The 19041-nt window shown below is 44.0% G+C and overlaps 1 protein-coding gene across 3 annotated transcripts in view; it reads right to left on the bottom strand.

Moving 5' to 3' along the window:
- NALCN (sodium leak channel, non-selective) overlaps window positions 1-19041 on the bottom strand; it is a 313018-nt gene that overhangs the window by 33858 nt on the left and 260119 nt on the right. For all 3 annotated transcript variants that reach the window (XM_032314978.1, XM_032314979.1, XM_032314980.1), the window contains 9 exons: window positions 12052-12153; window positions 11563-11632; window positions 8817-8908; window positions 8604-8726; window positions 6425-6481; window positions 6070-6190; window positions 5842-5973; window positions 4702-4869; window positions 2920-3024 (listed from right to left, as the gene is read on the bottom strand). In XM_032314978.1, coding sequence (XP_032170869.1) covers window positions 2920-3024; window positions 4702-4869; window positions 5842-5973; window positions 6070-6190; window positions 6425-6481; window positions 8604-8726; window positions 8817-8908; window positions 11563-11632; window positions 12052-12153 — 970 coding nt within the window. The remainder of the gene's footprint in view (window positions 1-2919; window positions 3025-4701; window positions 4870-5841; window positions 5974-6069; window positions 6191-6424; window positions 6482-8603; window positions 8727-8816; window positions 8909-11562; window positions 11633-12051; window positions 12154-19041) is intronic.

Here is a 19041-nt window from a genome sequence, read left to right as displayed (position 1 = left end):
AAGGCGCATGGTTGTTGGAGGATGGGAGTCCCAGAGGGACAAGGGGAAAGAAGGGGGGAAGGTCAAAGACAATGTTTCATTTTGAGGTGATAAAAATGTTCTAAGACTGATTATTATGCAACTATGCTAGAAACTATCCAATTGTACAACTGCCAAAGGGCAAATTTTGTAGTCTGTAAGTTTTGTCTCTAATAGCACTGTTTTTAGAAGATTCTAAAACATGAGTAAGAAGCTTTTCACTCATTTTCTGTCTTTATTCTTCTTTTTGTCTTATCTTTGAGTCTTTCTTTGGCTGTGATTTTCATGTTTTGAACCTAAACCCCTTTCCTGGGTATAATAGGTATACACTTGACTATTTCAAGGGATCTTCAAATTTTAACCTGCTAAAGTCACCTTCAACCTTGTTTCCTCCAACCTTTCCCATTTTTGTTCATAGACTAGTACATTGTCAACCCCGGCATAAAGATCTCAGAGTCCTCTACGGCTTTCCCTTGTCCTGCTTGGGTCTCCTTTCCATTCTTATTTCCAACAGTTTAGTTAATTCCAACATTATTTCCCTTTGGATTATCAATGATATCCCTTAAAACAACAGCCCTCTTATACAAATAATACCTCTTTAACTTCAAAGGCATGGAGAAACTTACCTACCATAACCCAAAGACAAACACAGTTGACCTTCTGGCATATATCCTTCCAGTTTTTTTCCCTGTGTGTGTATGAGATGGCACAGTTTTGACCCTTCCATAGGCCACTTTGTCAGTTAAAATATACTGCACTTATCGTCTTACAGTAACTTTACATGTTCACCGACAACATTATTCCTATTGGCTGTGTGGTGCTGGATCAGAGAGAGCCCCCTGATGTATTTGGCCTCATGGTTCCTTCCAGGGTGCCTTTCTGAGCCCGCGAGAGCCCACCTTTGATGGGGTGAGGTGTCCTGGCATCTCATTTAAAAGCATGGACCAGGGGCGCCTGGGTGGCTCAGTGGGTTAAGCCTCTGCCTTCGGCTCAGGTCATGATCTCAGGGTCCTGGGACCGAGTCCCACGTCGGGCTCTCTGCTCAGCAGGGAGCCTGCTTCCATCCCTCTCTCTCTCTGCCTGCCTCTCCATCTACTTGTGATCTCTCTCTATCAAAATAAATAAATAAAATCTTTAAAAAATAAATAAATAAATAAATAAATAAATAAATAAAAGCATGGACAAGGCTGCCTAGACATGAGTCATACCTTCCCCACTTATTTTGGGGTGAACTTGGGCAAGTTATTTAACCTTTGTTCCTCTATCTCTAGCTTGTTGTGTGTATGAGTAGATAGTGTAAAATCACAATACGCTTAGGCCATTAATAAGATACTGAGTCCAGCAAGATGTCCTCTGGGCTTCCTCTTGAAATGTTGTCATCTTTCTGGCCTCCATTCTGTGTGAGTCTAAAACAAGCCTGCCTTCCTGACTCGAGCATCGGGATGAAAGCATCAGCCCTTTACCACCCCCTTCGTTGGCTACTTTGGTTCGCCATGACCTTTACGCCATGTTCCATGTTCTGTCTTCTCAGGCTTACTGAAGCTCCTGGAACCTCTGGCGATGCAGGAGGGGCCTCAACCAGTGTGTCTCTTCTGCCCTGCCCCTTCCAGAAATCCTCGGTGTAACACAATCAATAATGTATTTTGACTAGACAAAGATGTGACCTGTATTTTACAACCATTCGAGAAAGAATAATTTTTATAATCGGTGGCCTTGAAAATGTAGACATTTTTTATACCAACGAAAAATCTCTATGAGATAGCCATAGTTGCTGGAAACAGAGAAGCATGTACTATAGGTAGGCTCTGTTCAGCCTTCGGGCACATGCATTTTAATGGACGTAAGGCATTCTTTCACCAGGATGAAAGAGGAAATGCTTTTGTTGTTTGTACATAAGCAGTATGTGGCTCATTCTTTTAATCCACTTGTGCCCCAGGGCAGGATCCTAAGAGAAAGGGCGTTGGAGAGTGTGGCAGTGATGGCTAGTTATAACCACACATGTCCCATCTTTCTTCAGGCTCCGTCACCGTCCCATCTGGCCTTGGAGGCCAGGCTCTCACCAGTGACACCAGTAGAAGTGAGGTGTGCTGCCTCAGGGCTCAGCCTGTGACCCTCAAACATGGAGTTGGTTCTGTGCTCCTATCTGCCAGCTAAATGGAGAAGACTCCAAAGACAGCCAAGGGTAGCAAAGAAGGAAGACAAAAGGAACTGGGGTCTCCGAGAGGACATTTGGAGGAGAGCTGTCCACCTGACCCAAGAGGCAACGTGTTCATTTCATTACTTTCAGCCACTGAAACACTGGGCTTGTCCAGAGCTGCCTCCTCTTACTAACACTGACTGAACAAAGATAAAGCAAGGGGCAGAGGCAGAAGGGGTCAAGCTTGGTTCTTTGATAGCTGTCCTACTGGGGAAGATTCTGGACTTCCCAGGGGAGAGAAGGCTGGAGCAGAGGAGCATTGAGCAGTGGTATGGCAGTCAGACTTTGCCTCTTGTCCTTTCTGCGGGGCTGTTTGCGGATATGAGTCTGCTGAGACAACAGAGGCAGAATATAGTTAGGGGAGGCCCAAAGGGAGAGCGTCTGAGACTCACAGCTACAAGCGTCTGGAATCTTGGGTGCGTGTGCTGCAGGTATCAACAGAGGCTCGCACCAGAACAGCGGGAGAGAGTAGAATAATCTGGGGTGTGCTTTTAATCCCACAAACCTGTGCTAGCCAGAAGAGACAGAGTGCCTGTTTTTTGTTTTGTTTTGTTTTGGGGTTTTTTTGCTTTAGGCAGAAGGAGTTGGCAGGAAGAGAATTCTTGGTTTCATGAGGGGTCCTCAAAGTAGCCTCAGCACGTGCTGACCTAGAGGTGGCGAATTACCAGAATTTAAATCCCAAAAGACAGAAAGCAGTATCTTACCCTTCTAATAATGTTGGGATCATTGCACTTGGCCAGTTTTCCCGCAAAAAGCTGAACTCCAAAGCTTGCAAAAACAAGCATTAATGTCAACAAAAGGATGGAGACCTGAAAAATAATTGGTGAGATGTCACATCTCTGGGTAAGAAATTCAAGAGTAGGCTTGATCTGAGCAGGGATAGGGACATGAATTTTCAGAGAACATAGTATGAAACCCTTGGTCTTTTCAGGATATTATCTAACTTTTCCACCTCGGGTCGTTCAATTAGCCTTGCTGGAATGTTAAAAGGAGGGAACTAACAACAGTTTTTGGATTTTGGAATAAAAACATGTGACTTTCAGGTAAGAAAATATATACTTTTTTAGGTAAGAAAATATTTTTGGTATGGCTTGGGTTTTTTCTGATTTTGGAATCAACACTTTAATGAAACCGAAGAAAAGTGTTTGAATAATTAGATTTCTCCCCATTTTCTCTAAATGGATTCCTGTCTCTATCAGCAGAACATAAATTAGAAAGAGACAGTGGTCTGGCTTTCTTGTGAGCAGTGAGGGCATCAAGAGGAGGGAGATATTGGGTCCTGAAAAGCAAATCTGTTAATTGACTGGTGCTCCCTCTGCTGGACGGTGTCTTGGTCTCAGCAGAGAAAAGCGGCAAAGGGGAAAACACTGAACAAAACCACTGATCTGGGGCCCGGGTGAATCAAATCATCTAAACATATGCCTTAAATATACTAAAATCACACAGAAACATCATCAAGAGAAAGGCACAAATAGATTCCTTGCTAAATTCTATCACGGCTCCAAGATGCATGCATATCAGGTAATACCCTTTTTCCCTTCAGTTCCAGCTGGGTGAAAAGCCACCTTGTTGTGGTTTTAGCACAAAGAAAATGTGGGATTTCAAATATGTCTTTAAAAAAATATTAGCGACTCTGTACCTATGGAAATCTCCCAACCCGTCTTTAAAATACCCTAGAATCAACTGTAACCACAGCTGCTCTCTCCCTGTAGGTGCGTCTTTAGAAAGCAAGATGTAAAATAAGCTTATGTAAATTAATTCACGTTTTCCATGCACGAGCAGAGCTCATCAATAATAAAAAGAATCCTTTGATCACTCCTTTGTAAGGCACGGATCCTTCTGTAATGATTGGGAGCAATGAGCTTCCAACTCATCGTTTTTTTTCTGCAGCATTGCTCTTGGAAGACCCTCAATCAGGGTTGCCCAACTAAAAAGAATGTTTTCTCCCCATTTTCAAGTATTCATTCCTGTATCCTCAGGCTACTTAAAGTGAGGTATACCTATATGTTACATATTTTTTTAAGTCATTTTATGTTAACACTCCAAAGATCAGAGACAAAATCTACGCTCTAAGAAACTGGGGACATGCAAAATAAAATACGGAGCCCAAATGGGTTAACTGCTACTATTTGTGAAGTAGATGGTGTGGAGTCTTATCTTTAATTTCTAGATAAGGAAACTGCAACCCAGAATAAAAATTAGGGTCACGAGTTAGGAATGGAACTGTTAGCAAATAGGACCTCTTGTATTCTTCCTTTCATCCTACTTTCACTAAAAATGTTCATTGGATTAGACGTACCAACAAGTCAGAGCATGCATGGGTCAAGCTCCGAATGTGTGCTGTGTTTTGTTAGTGCCTTTACAGTCCCCTGGCGATAAACACCGCAGACTTAGCCCTCCGCCAGCAAGACTCCCTGGGCCCCCTCGTTAGTTTCATTCCAGACCCAGAATGTGCGAACCAGAAGCAGCGGGCAAGCGTCACGTACCAAGAAAATTTCTTTGAAGCCACTGAAAAGTTCTCGAACCACTTTCCTCATCTGGGGCACGAGTTTGAATATCCGCAGAGGCCTCAGGCACCGGAGAACCATTAGAAGCTGAGCTCCCGATTCGGCAGGCACATTTTGGGGCATCCAGCAGAGAAATATCAAGCTCACCTAGTGAGGGGAAAAATCCCTAGAGTTTATACAATTTATCCTTCGCTCTCTATACTGAGAGCCAAGTGCATACAACTGGCCTTGAGCAAGAGATTCCATATGGCCCACAGGACAAGCATTCACTGGGTATATATTCAATCTCTGAATTCTGAACTCTGAGCTCTGAACCCAATCTACCCTGTTAGTGGCACCCAAGGAAAGTCGTCAGCTGTTCGTGGGCATGACATAGGGGTGACCATACTGTATGTGTGTGTGCGTGTATGTGTACCCCCAGTGCACTCTGCTCCTTATTTTAACTTACACACTCAAAATGCAGGTTGAAATTCCTTTGATCATGGATACCAACCCTCATGCTTGACCTGATTCTCACTATTTTATGGATGATCTAAAGATACTGCATGTTAGTGGTCATGATCCCCCTTGTTATGTTGGAAAAGACATTAACTTTATGCCTTCTTGGACACAGGGAAAAAATGAAATTTCTTTGAGTCTTTTCCTCTGGTTTCCCAACTTTGTTTAACTGAAGAGTTGAACGGTCACCTGGTCTTGTCAGGTATTTCGTATGCTGGAATTGAAAGAAAGGTCCAACCCTCTCATGTCTGGTTGCTTTTGGCAATGAGGAGCCCATCAATCAATTGTATGAGAGAGGGGGTTTTTGTCTGTTTGTTTGCCTGTTTGTTCTAGTGTGGGAGCCACAGGACTATGGGGTGCAAATGAGATTTCTGTCGTAGGCCTTATTAATGTATGTCTTTCGCGTACAAGAATGTGATTGATGTATGTGAACCATATCCATGGAAATTTTGAATGCCTCATTTAGATTTCTACATGTGTGCCCTTCATTTGCCAGTGGTAGACTACTCAGTAATCACATCTAAACCTTTGGAACTCGCCTATCTTTCTCTTGTACTGAAAAAGGCAGGAGAGTTTTCAGAGCCACAACATCTTCCATTTAGGAAATAAGCGGAGACTTACAAGATATATAAATATGTCCATGACTCCGCCAAAGTCCCTGATGACAGCAGTTGGAGTGAAAAAGAGGCCATCTGCCATAATCTTCAGATTCAGCTCGATGCTCATGAATATCACAAACACGTACTCAGCAATCTAAAATGGGCAGGAGGCAGCTGGGTCACCAAGAAGGGAAAAGCCCGCAGCCCCGAGTTTTCTGCTGAACTGTGGGCTGAGATGTGGCAGCCGTACCTGCAACGTCGGAGCATGCATGACTCTTCGAAAGGGGGACTCAAACATCATGGAGATGCAGGAACAGATGGTCACGATGATCATGACCCAGTCCAGGTAAGTCACCAACCCCAGTAAGTCACTGCCAAAGACCAAACACAACGAGGAAGGGGCGCTTCAGGGAAGGCCATGCAGGTCCCAGAAAACCCTTCGGTGATTCTATACCTGTGACTGGCATTTATTTCGAAATCCCCCATTGTCTATTTCCTAGCACGATATGGCAAGAAAATAACAAGAATCTTTACATTTTTATGCAGCATAAAATAGTACATGGAACTTTCAAAAGCGCATGGAAAACGGGCTTTGTGATGCTTACTAAAGCTGATGGTACTTGGTATTCTTCACGGCTCCTGTGACGGGATCTGTTTTAGATCTGTAAGAGACAACACGCAGAAACCTGGGCAACATAGCAAGTGTGCTCTCACTTGGAAGCACGGTATTTATAAACATCTTATCTACCTAAAATCTCTTTCATATCCTCTGTACAATTTCCAGGAACGGTGTGGCTTTCCAAGGCAGAGAACATGAGATGACAGAAAAATCAGAATTTGATGTTTGTGAGAGTAAAGTTAAAAATTCCTCAAAATACTTGATTTGGGAATTCATGAATCCAGTCAACAGTTTCTGACATGGTTGGGACAAAACTTTGACTTCCATTTAAAAACACTCCGTTAAAATCTCTGCCTTAGCCTTTCAAGAACTTTCCTCAAAAAGTTCTTGAAAAAAGTTCAGGATTGTTCAATTAAACCTCCAGAAATTAAATGGAGCTTTCCCCCTGCATTTAACTTTGATCTTGTGGAGTGATTTATGTGGAATTTCTTGGGGCCCCAGTTCGAAGTTTCACTTTCGGGGAGCCCATGGTGGTCTGTGTGTGTGTGCTCCCAAGTACAAGAGTCTCCCTTGGTCCATGTCAGCTGCGGAGGTGACAAAAGGGAGTAGGTCCACACTAAATGAAGTGGAGAATTAGCAGTTAGGTGTTGGTGTGGAGGCAGCCAACAGGCTAAATACAGATGAAACACTTACTTGAGGAACGGATCAAATCAACTCTCAAACTCCAGCTTCTTTCTTTACTATGTGAAAACTCAGGGAAGTTTGAATCACTATGACTCAGGTGCTTTAAATGGTGAGGGTCTTGCTAGAACATCTGAGAGAACACTAGATGGCCAGCCAGAGGGAGTCATAAGCTAGCTCATGGCCCTGCGCCAAGCCCTTAACCACTGCTAACCTAAGTGTCCTCCTCTGTTGGAGGAGGGGGGAATACAAATGACACCAGAGGTTCCTGAGGTGCCTTCAGTCCTGGAATATCACCACACTGTATTAGTTTCCTAAAGCTGTTGTAACAAAGTAGCACAGAGTGAGTGGTGAAACAATAGTAACATTTTTTCTCAGTTCTGGAGGCAAGAAGTCTGAACAGAAGGTGTGGGCAGGGTTGGTTTCTCCTGGGGGCTGTGAGGGAAGGACCTGTTCTAGGTCTCCCTCCTTGGTTTGTAGATGGCCATCTTCTCCCTATGTCTTCACGTTGTCTCCCCTCTGTAAGTGGCTATGTCCAAATGTCCTCCTCTTATAAGGACAACAGTCATACTGGATTAGGGCCACCTTAATCACCTCATTTTAATTTAATTACCTCTTTAAAGGGGCTATTTCCAAATAAACTCACATTCTGAGGTACTAGGGGTTAAGGTTTCAGTATGTGATTTTTGCGGGCAGGGGGACACACACAGTTCAGCCCATAACACATAGCAATTATGATATGCTACTAATAATAGCATTGGGGAAGACTTAACTATTTAGATGGAAAGCTTTCACACTTCCTCCAAGACTCTTAAGGTCTTTAGGATATTTACTGAAGTTAAGCAGGACAAAAATTCTATTTCATCTACTGGTCGCCTGCTGACATTGCCTTGCGTTGTCACAAACGCAGTGTCCTCCTGGTCGACCACACCGATGGCCTCATAACACAGCTCTTCCATGTGGGCAGGGACAGAGACACCGGCCGGCGGGCTGTCTTCTCATAACAATTGGTAATGGAAGCACTAGTCAACTTTACTTCTATTTCACATCATTGTATTTTACATTATTCCAGAATAATCCAATCAAGGTATTTTCACCACAAAGAAACTACAAGTCTGAAAGAAGGTGTGGGCAATGACCTTCCCTATGTCATTCAGTCCACTCTTGGTTCAGAATTTCCGAAACAAAATGTGGAGTTGGTAACACCAACAGAAACGTACTGGGTGGCTGTTAAAATCGGCACATAAAAATGACTGTTCGGTGTTTTATAAAACGTGAGTTTTATATAAATGTTAACGACTTGCAACCTTCGTTTTGTTTTCCACCAGGTCGGCCCCTCGGCCAAGAGGAGCAGCGTGGTTAATTAGCCCACGGTTTATCTCGTGACCCCATTAGGATTACACGTTTCCTTCTTCCTGGTGTGACAACCCCCCTGCTGTTTGTACGCCGCAGGTCGAACACCCAGCTGAAGTGGATGTACTCACGCGTTGAAGCGTGCCCGGACCACCACCCGGCAGAAGTTTCTGAACCTGTGCTCCCGTCCAACGATGAACAGCGGCTTGTCGAAGTAGGGGTGATTCTCTCTCAGCTCCTCTTCCTGCACTTTCCTGGAAGGGGAAATCCACAGATAGGAAGGCTGAGGGAAAGGCTGGCATTCCAGAGCAACAGCCCAGGAAGACCGTCATCGTGCCCCGTACCTTTTCATTTCTGCTTGTTCCTTTTTTTCCTGGATCATCTTGATTTCACTGTCTTCTCTTTGTGCGTTTCTATATCTCACTGTATTGGAATGCTAGAAATACAATAAAAGAAGGCACATCAAACTGGAAGATTTTTTTTGAAGGCCCAGAAAGATAGTTTTTGGAAAAGCTGAAATAAATATCTTTATTTATTAATGTAAGGTAGTAAATAAATATCTTTATCATAATATATGTATTTTTAATGAACCACAGTCCTCTTAGCAAGGGTATTTTTGCCTTCGAAAGGGTGTCTATTTTCCAATAAAAATATTTATTGAAGACCAGTTATGTGCCAGGCACTGTTGTAGTGCTGGGGATGTGGCAAAAAAGCAAAAAGAAAGGATAAAATCCAGCTCTTGCGGGGCTGATGATCTAGTCAGGGGAGACAGATAAAAACTGAATGACAATACAGCCGATGTAGATAGAAGATGTTTAGGACCATGGTAAAAAAAAAAAAAGGGGGGGGGCAGAGAGTACGAGTGCTAGAAGGCTCCACGTTTGGCCAGTCACAGCAGGCCTCAATAAGAAGCTGTTATTTGAGCGAAGATGAGAGAAGGATCTACAGGCCATGGGGCATCTGCAGAAATGTGCTTTTCCAGAGGAGGGGTGGGTCCTCATGCGCAGGGAACAGCTGTGTGTCCATGGAACAGCCAAGACACCCCATGGGTGGAGTCAAGAGGGCAAGCCCCAGGGTAGGAGACATTGGGGTCAGAGGGCTGGAAGGCGGCCTGATCATGCGGGACCCCAGCTCTGGTTCTCACTCCTTGGGACATGGACAGCCATTGCTCAAATAACCTAACAGATAACTGTCACAAGTATGCCTTAGATTTCCTTATCTGTATCTTCTATCATTGGGAATGAGTGAGACAGGTGAAGTTCTCTATTTTACATTGCTTCTGTTATGCAGGAAAAGACATCCGAAGTTATTTTGTAGGAAATTAGCAGTCTCATCATCTCTTGCTATGGAGAAGGTGGGGGATTTGTTTTCATCACATGTCTGTGTAATAAATAGAAGAAAAAATCTTTGAAGAAGAACTAAGCCTCTGGAATTGAGACTATGCTGGTAGGACCATTCACCATGTATATTTAAATACGTATTTTCAAAGCCATGTTCTAGTTTGGCTCCTTAGACTATCTATTTCTAGGGAATCACACTGAAGGAAAGTGCTTTGAACTAGTGTTGCCTCTCTGAATTTTCTCCTTGAAGTCTTCTCCACGCAACATGCCTGGTCCCCAGGTCATGCGTACATGGGCTCTACGTTGGATCTGATCACAATTCTATGTAAACAATATGGCAGATCATACTGGATAGAACTCTGGCTTAAAAACCATGGTGTTAATAGATGTGCACACCAGTTAGAACCTTGCAAAGTGGTGATGATGGTACCAGGTGTTCTCATCACCTGTTGTCAGTTGTGCTTGGAATACTTAGGAGAATCTACACTAACAGTTTCCACCAATTGAAAGCAGTTGGGTGCTCGCTTCGGCAGCACATATACTAAAATTGAAAGCAGTTGGATTATTCTGGAAACTCCAGAAACTGAAGAAAGGACAGGTAAAGTGGTGAAAAAGACAAACAAAACCCATAAAACCCTAAGGCTTGCTGCCTTTCTCTTGCGGGACCTCCTTTCTCCAATGCCATTCATGGCTGTGAACATTCAGGACTCGGCTTTCTTAGCCAGTGTAGCTAGACTCTACTTAAGACCTATATTTTAATGAGGGCATCACCAGTGATAATTATTTGATATGTGCTTTGCAAGTCTCTTAGAAATCTCGGCATGATACAGCTGCTGGTGAGTCTAACCCAGAGGTTAGACTTCTGCCTCTGTGGGTTTCCCTGGGTTTTCATGTGGCTTGTTTCTTCTCTTTGTTCAGGTCTCTGGTCTAATAATATAGAGGCCTGAACACTGACCATCTTCTCGAACATTCCCTGCCCCCAAATCTACACCTTTGATTTCTTTATATCATTTTATTTTTCTTTATAATGCAGAGCAAAATTGTCACAGCAGTGAAGGTATGATGGAAAATAAGTAAAAAAAACACTTCCAGAAATGATTATGTGTTTGTTTCCTTGCTTAGTCTTTGTCTCTTTTACTGGGATATAACTTCCTGGAAGGCAGAGGATTTTGTCTTGTTTCCCCACTGCTTCTCCTCACTTAGAACAGGGCCAGGCACATAATAAATACTTGATAATTTTTTTTAGTTCGTTAATAAATCAACAGACGACCTAGAGTCTAAAAGCAAAGAAATTCTGGGGAACTAGTATTCAGTCATTGAAAGAAAAATTCTTCTAGAAATAAGATTGTATTTCCTAGTAGGTAAAGCCCTGAAGTTATAGACACTGGAACTAGATTCCAGAATATTTTGAAATTTTAGTAAAGGTTTAAAGTTATGGTACAAATCAATTCTATAAAATACTTTACATACCTTTAATGTCAGTCAAAGGCAAGTGACATGTCACTTTTGGGTTACTAACTTAATGAAGACTTGTTTTGTGGGATGTCTGTATTTTTGAACAGTTAATGGTCACTCTTTGGTACTGGCCATTCCATTTGCTTCCTGAGTTTCCTGATTCCCTCTGATACAAATTCTTACAGAAACAGGTCAATGTGACAGAAGGACCCAGGTGCTAGAATGTTCTAAACTGTAATTTAAATACATTTTCATAATCATGCTTCCCAACTCCAAAGCATTGCTGAGAACTTACATCTTGAGTCAGGGTTTCAAGAGATTTCCCCCTGCTGATCCTCTGGCTGTTGGATCCGTGTCTCAGTGACCTAAAACAACCACAACCAACTTGTCAGTACATCCAAGACCAAATTTTGACTTTTGAGCCATGGCCCTTTTAAGAACAAAATAAAGTAACTTTTCTGATACCATCACAAATGCTTATTATTTCTTTTTGTAGTGAAAGCTTTCGTTTATTCAAATGCCTTTGAGCTCATCTCACAAATTGCAAATTTTTCCTTCTGATCTTAAAAGTAAGAAGGTGACCATCACCAAGGAAAAGGTTTTTGAAAGATTTTTTTTTTTTTTGACTCTTTGAATCTGATTGTGGGTTTCATTGTTGCCATCAGCAAATAGAACAAAGTTCCTCCTGCACGCCTGTCTGCCAACCGGGGTGGTGCACCGAGACCATATCCTGCAAAACTCCTTTCCTTGTTTTCTCTGCAGCTTTGTCTCCTGGTGTATTTACCTGCGCTCCTGGCGGATATGATGCTGCACACTGAGAATTGACCTTTCCTTTGCAGGCTGCCCCTCAAATGATCCGCTCAGCATGCGCTGTCGAGTGCAGGCTCTAGAAAAAAAAAAAAAAAAAAAAAAAAAAAGGAGCCCGAGATAAATGCGTGATCTGTACACTTGGGATGAATAATACATTACTGCTCATTACTCTTATTATTTTTAAGGGAACACCAATGATAAGGCAAAACACAGCAAATGACACATGACCATGAAGGAAAATGGACTTGAGGCTCGGTGTCAAGAACACTTACAAAGCAGAACCACCACAGCTACATGGCGGACCGGGAAATAGACAGAAAGCTCCCACCCGCCACGACCTCCCCCCACCCCAGGAAACAGCTCCCGTCAGGGTCCCACAAGCCTCGTCATAGGTAGGAATGATGTTGGTTTTGAATTTAGACAAGGGGGTTTCTAACAGCAACCCTTTGGGGGAGGATTTGTCCACCCAGGCCCCTGGGATGCAGAGTCTATGTCCTAAGGAGATTCTGCAGAACTCCAGGGAAGTAGGAAAACATAAAACTGGAGGCAAAAGTGACTGATAGAGGTAATGAAAGCTGAGATTAATACCTAGGAAACCTCAGTCTAAAGTCCGTGGCTTATAGGTAACCGGTTACCTCTTTCTTTGCAAACCACGGAACTCTGAAGACTTTTTTTAAAACGTGCCCCCTTGAAACCATACCTGGGCTGGTATAGTTTCAGATTTGTTAATGAGGGAAGATAATTGGGTGACTCAACACCTGGGGTGTGAACGATGGGAAAAGAAAACAAAATTCCTCTTCCAGAAAGTTCCCTCCATCTGGAAATGACAGCAATTCCCTTGACGGAGCAGTCAAGTGGAGAGAAAATAATACAGAGGCTCAGAGACCTGTGTCCCACAGGCGACACGGCCACCGACTAGGTGAGTGACCTTTGGGTTCAGTTTTCTGATTGGTAAAGTGAGGATAAGACCCTGATTTCAAAGAAAACTCACAGACTTAAAATATCAGGGTCTTATGTTATGCAAATTTTACGATGCCGTGTTTGTTCAATACCTGAACACATGACTTTTGTCACTGCATTACATGAAACTTTCATACTTATGTTTCCTAAAATGCATTTCTAGATTGCCTTTGAATTAGATTATCATTGTCTGTCTCAGAGTCAAGATTTTCAAGAAAAAGACCCATGTCTTTCTTTAGCACACTTGCAAGCCGCTCTTATGATAGCAAGTGTATATTCGAGTAATTAAAAATACCGCTGATGCCAATGAAGATAATCATGGCAAATACCTATGAAAATCACGCTAATTCAATGAATGTAAATGCATTTCAGGAAGCCATCCTCACCACATCACTCTCCTTGGTTTAATAAGCACCACGGAGCATTTCTACGTAAAATCCAAAGTCAAAATTTTATCGAACGCCAAGGATTTATGGCAGTGAGAGACAGAGAATGGGCTTATTTACAGGACCAGGACAGTGTCCTGCAGGAAGACGCATTTGTAAGTCAGGCTGAGCTCCCCAAGCTTTAGCACGATCTCGAACAATGTACATAGACTAAGAACTGTTCTTTGGACCAAAGGCTGGAAATGATGAAGCATCCGGAGAACGTCTATTTGGAAAGCTGTGTTGTCTTGCCACAGATTTACAGATCTTGCCATTTGTGTAAACATCAGAACTTAACCTTTAGTCATGGTCTTAGTAACCTTTATTTTTTGCCGTAAGAATCCTCCCCCCCCCCCGCCCCCACCGCCAACGTAGCTGAGCTATTAGGGCTTACATACAAAACACATGCAACTTGAATGCAGTCCACGCGTTCGACCTGGCCATCCCTGCTCTGTTTGGCGTGGAGAGATGACACTGGCCCCGAGTTGCCTATGACACAGGGCTGTGGGACGTGCCCCACAGCCCAGTCTGAGCATGCGTGGGCATTCTCGCTGGGGAAGAGTTAGGACCACATCTACGGACTCCAGAACCTCATGGGTTTCCCAACATCCACGTCAGTGCAACACACCCATGTCCCCTGGGGTGGCTCTGTGGAGCCTGCTGAGACTCCGTCCTCTGACCCAGCAAGACAGGAAGGTGTCCATGGTGGGAGGTGCAGCCGCTGTCGGAAAGAGTCCACACGCAAGGGCATCCCTCCCACCCCCTCCACTAGCAACACGGCTGCAGAGCAGAGAGCAGCTCCTTTCCTCTGGCTCAAGACCAGCCCTTTCTTTCCCGCCGGGGGCCGGAGAATTCGGAACATGACAGTAAAATGGGTGGAAGTTTCAGCTGTGCTGTGACATGTGAATCTTTGTTCTCTGGATGAGAAGGTCAGGGTGACCGGGGTTGGGGAGTGGCGGGGGAGGCTGGCTTTTAGCTGTACCCTGCCAGCAGAAATCGTGTGTTGAATCAGACTGAGACAACTACTCTGACGGGTAGGATATAGAAAACCGCTGGCTTTCATTTCTTCTTCCGATCACTTTCCTCTGAGTATGTAACAGTGTTTGTTAGTACAATTTCAAATCGGAAATGATGAGCAAAAGAACAAACTCCTCAGTAACTTGGGCCAGCTAAATCGTGTAACAGGTGGCTTCAGAGTTGCCTTTGAGTCAAGCAGACACCTTCGTGGTTTCCATTTCCTCGCTGGGGGGCCCTGCCGGAGCTTTGCCTTCTCTGAGCAGAAGCTGCTCACCCGCCACCTCTTCTCCCAGAACTGCAAAGGTCCCCACGTAACCTGAGCAGAGTGAAATCAGGCAGAGGCAGCCCTCTGCCCTTGGCGTTCTGAGGTCCCCTTTGGTGCCTCTGGCTCAGCGCAACTATCTCCGAGCCCCTGTTCCAGCCCCACACCCCAGGACTGCCCTCACATCTGTGCCAAGACAAAGGTCAGCAACGGTCTCCATCTTCATGGGCAACTCAACTCTTGTGGAGTCTCTTAAACCAAACGCTGTGATATCTCACTCTTTCCTTTGAGCATCTGGGGTTTTTGAAGTAGGAAATTTTTTGGGAAATGCAAGAGCTTCTTAGCGGTAAACCAGGGGCTGCCTTGATCTAGCAAATTGCTAAATAAACATTTAGGTGAAGGCAGTTTGCAGGGGTCGGGGGGAGTGGGGGCACATGACGCACAGTTCATTTGGAGACTCCTCAAGGCTTTTTTTCTCTACTAAGGACAGTGGTGGATCTTACTAAACTCAAAACTCAAAATTCTTTTCTGGGTACCGCATCCATTATAGTTAAAAACCGGCTCTTTATCTATAACAGCTTCCCCACAGAAACAACAGGTAATGGCACAGAAGAAACAACTCTTCTACAGATACATAAATCTGTCTAGAAGAAAACATATGGGAAACATCTAATTACATTATGCAAAAGTACCAGCTGCCAAAAAAGGGCTTTCCTACAGATAAAGGGAGGAACTCCGACGGCAGGACATAAACCTGGGGTTGGAGGGGGCAGGCAGGGAGCGAGGAAAAGAAGCTGCGTAACCCATCCGCCCTGAGGACACCTGGACGTTGAAGCACGTACAGAAAGAAGGCCACATCAGGATGCTTCCGCAGAAGTAAAACAGCCTTCTACATAAGCCACTGTCACGTTCTTTGATAACGTAAAATATTTTGCTATTTTGGAAAATAACAGGCTTGGTAGAAAATTATTCACTTCAATCTGGCTCTACTGCATTCCACTAAGAGGTTATACATTCTCTAATACAAGGTGCCAAGGTTCACACAAAAGTATGGTAAGCCCCTGCTTTGTTATTTTTACGAGGAAATACAATTGCATTACACACAAGCATACACTGTCATCCAAACGGCGAATATCAAACGGTGTTTCTGACATGAGTAATATAATTACAAACTTTGACATAAATGGGTTCTGAGAAGGAACAGGAAGGGAGACATGAATATTCACTCACGCGAAAGCATAGGAAAGTGCTTTATGTCCCATGCTCCTGCAGCAAGTTATTAATGTTCGTGACGTTTTGTCATCCCTGGTCACCTCCCTCGAGAGCTCTTTAGGGAGGGTCTGAGCACTCGTCCCCGCGTTCCCAGGAGGAGCGGGGGCTGGCACTCTCCCGGGCAGAGTGATGGAGAGAAGGAGGGAACCCGAAGCAGAGAGGTGCAGCTATACCGAGGCTGAGGCGGGGAGCGGGGCTGCATCTGGAACTTGCTAGTTTCAAGGTCCAAACAGCGCAGTAGGTTAGAACTTTCACACCTGGCAGCAGAGCTCAGACAGAAAGTTCCCCTTCGACTGGACGCCTGTCTTGAGAACACACGAGGTTTAGAACCATGCAGTTCCAATCTTGCCTCTGGCTGGTCGTGGGACCTCAGGCCGGGGGACAGGCATTCCCTGAGCCTCCGTGTCCTCTGGGTAGAACGGAGACCACCACCACCCTTTCCGCCAGCCTCGCAGGGAGCTGGGAGGACCAGCTATGATCATGAATGCGCTCCTCTTTGGAAACACCAACCCTTCGTCTACATTTTAGTGGCTGTTATTTACTTTTCTATCTTGTCCCGTATCATGATTGGTATTAAAACGTTCTACGGGGGTGGAGGACAGAAAAGCGAGTGTGACAGAGGGTCTTACTGGAAGGTAAGCCTTCTCTGCTCTGCCCCTGAGCAAGAGCGATACTAGGACTAGCGCGAGCCTCTTCACGCGTCTCCACACATCCGTCCTCAATAAACCTGCCGTGGTATTATGGCGAGCACAGTGATCTCTCAGATCAACACCTGCAATGTCCCGTGCAGGTGTTTCTCAGATGGCCCCCAACGATCCCGCCTCCTGGTTTTCATGCCCTGGCGTAAGGCAAGAATGTGGGTAGGACGTAGTGACTTGCTCTTAACAAGTATGAGGCAATCGGGACGCGGTAGGTCACAAAAGACGCATTGCATCTTCCCCGTTGTCCCTTGCCCCTCACTTGCTGGCTCAGCCGAAGCAGGCTGCCATGTTGTCCCAGGTCACAGCTGGTATTAAATCATTCTACAGGGGCGCCTGGGTGGCTCAGTCGGTTAAGCCTCTGCCTTCGGCTCAGGTCATGACCCAGGGTCCTGGGATCGAGCCCCACATCCGGCTCTCTGCTCAGCGGGGAGCCTGCTTCCTCCCCCTCTCTCTGCCTGCCTCTCTGCCTACTTGTGATCTCTCTGTGTCAAATAAATAAATAAATAAATAAATAAATAAATAAATTTTTTAAAAAAACATCATCCTACAGAGGGTAGAGGACTACATTCTACAGAGGTACAATAGAGATATCCTCTTCTCAAGGAACAAAGTGGCCATCTGCTCACAGTGTGAGAGGAAGCAACCGAAACATTAATCTAACTGCTTATGGGGAACTAAACCTTATTAAGAATGGGAGAGTGAGTGAGGAAGGGGATTCCTCTGAAACAAGTCAAAATGCCTGTGCTGCCTAGTGCGAGACCCAGCTAAGCCACACCCCAGTTCCGACGGAGACTTTGAGATTAATCTCCACTGTTTCAATCACAAGCTTTGGGTGTAACTTGTTACACAGCAGTTGGTAACTAATACAGTTATCATCACTGTTGCTCACGTTGTTCACCTTGCACACAGTAGGTGCTCAATAAATATTTGTGAAACGAATGAATCTTGAAATTTTGTGAAGATCCAATATTTTAACGTCTCTTGATCACTTCACACGTCTGAAACAAGGCAATAATCACAAACAGCACAGCATGTGTTTGAAAAATGCTTTTGAAAGGGAAAGTGAACTTTAATTTTATCTCCAGTTAGAATACTAGACTCCACAAGTGATGGGCTGCACGCCCGTAAGAAAGGAGGCCCTGAGACAGGAATGAAAAAAAAATTAGACACTGCTTCTCGCAAGTCGAAAATTTATAAATCTTTATATTCTATGCGACGCTATTAAGGGAAACCTACAAGTCAACATGAGGCAGAACTGAGTTCATTTCAATCTCTTAAGAGGCGGGTCTGATCTGTCACTGGGAACGTGGTCTCCATGAACAGTATCTTAACACGAAATCTACTACAGCGCTGAAATGTAAGTAAGGACTTTGAGACTTTTATAACTTTATCAATAAGAAGTGAGATGTACATGTCATTAAAGTTACTCAGTGATAGACCTAGTCAGAGGGAAAAGTATTTGAATATTCAATTAAGTTATATTTTGCCACTTTAAATTTTTTATGAGAATTTAGATGTTTTTCAGCCTCACCCAAAGATAAAAGAAATACATTTTCAGGATGAAAACATTCATTTATTTGATGTCTAGAGAGAAAGCGAAGCCGATCATACTGAAAACACACACCACGAACTTCAGGCGAAGTCTGGCTTTTCTTAGGGGGCGGACCACACAGTCATGGTATCAGGTCTTCACTGTCTTGTCCGTATCTCTTCACAAGGGCAAGTTTCTTAGAAACCCCATCTAGTGGTTTAGTAGAAAAAACTGCTCTGCCTGTCTTCTGGTACAGGGAGGCACAAAGCTTCAAGTGTCTGGTGAAAAATAATGAAGTCTTTTGTCTTGTCTGAGTGAGGAAATTCTCCATGATGCAGGCATATGTAATCCTTTTATTCCTGCTCCCTAGAGGAGAATTACAGTGAGGCATTTTCCTTTTCCCAGTTGGGGTTAATGTTATGCCCTCTCTACCTTTGAAAGTCAAACAAGACTAGGACCCCTGATGATGATTCAAATGTGGGAATATTCTTCAACAAACACACATTCCCAGTTGCAAAAATATTACCCCTGGTTTCTTGCCAAGCCTTTGAAAAAAACATATGAAAGATTGATTCTTTTTTTTTTTTTTTACCCCCCTCTCTGCATTGCCTTTGTGCTTTGGAATTTCAATTACCCCTTACATGACAGCCATATATATATAATCTTTTATGGAGGTCGACGGAAGAGAATCATGTCTTAAGAAATTGTCTCTGTTTTTCTTGAAATTCTTCCATCTAAAATATTTTAAAATTGGCCCAAAGATTATAGTTGTAAGAGAGATCTTTGGAGCTTTATT

The sequence above is a fragment of the Mustela erminea genome, chromosome 15 (assembly GCF_009829155.1).
Source record: "Mustela erminea isolate mMusErm1 chromosome 15, mMusErm1.Pri, whole genome shotgun sequence".
Taxonomy (NCBI): domain Eukaryota; kingdom Metazoa; phylum Chordata; class Mammalia; order Carnivora; family Mustelidae; genus Mustela; species Mustela erminea.
This window is presented reverse-complemented; position numbering and strand designations above follow the sequence as displayed.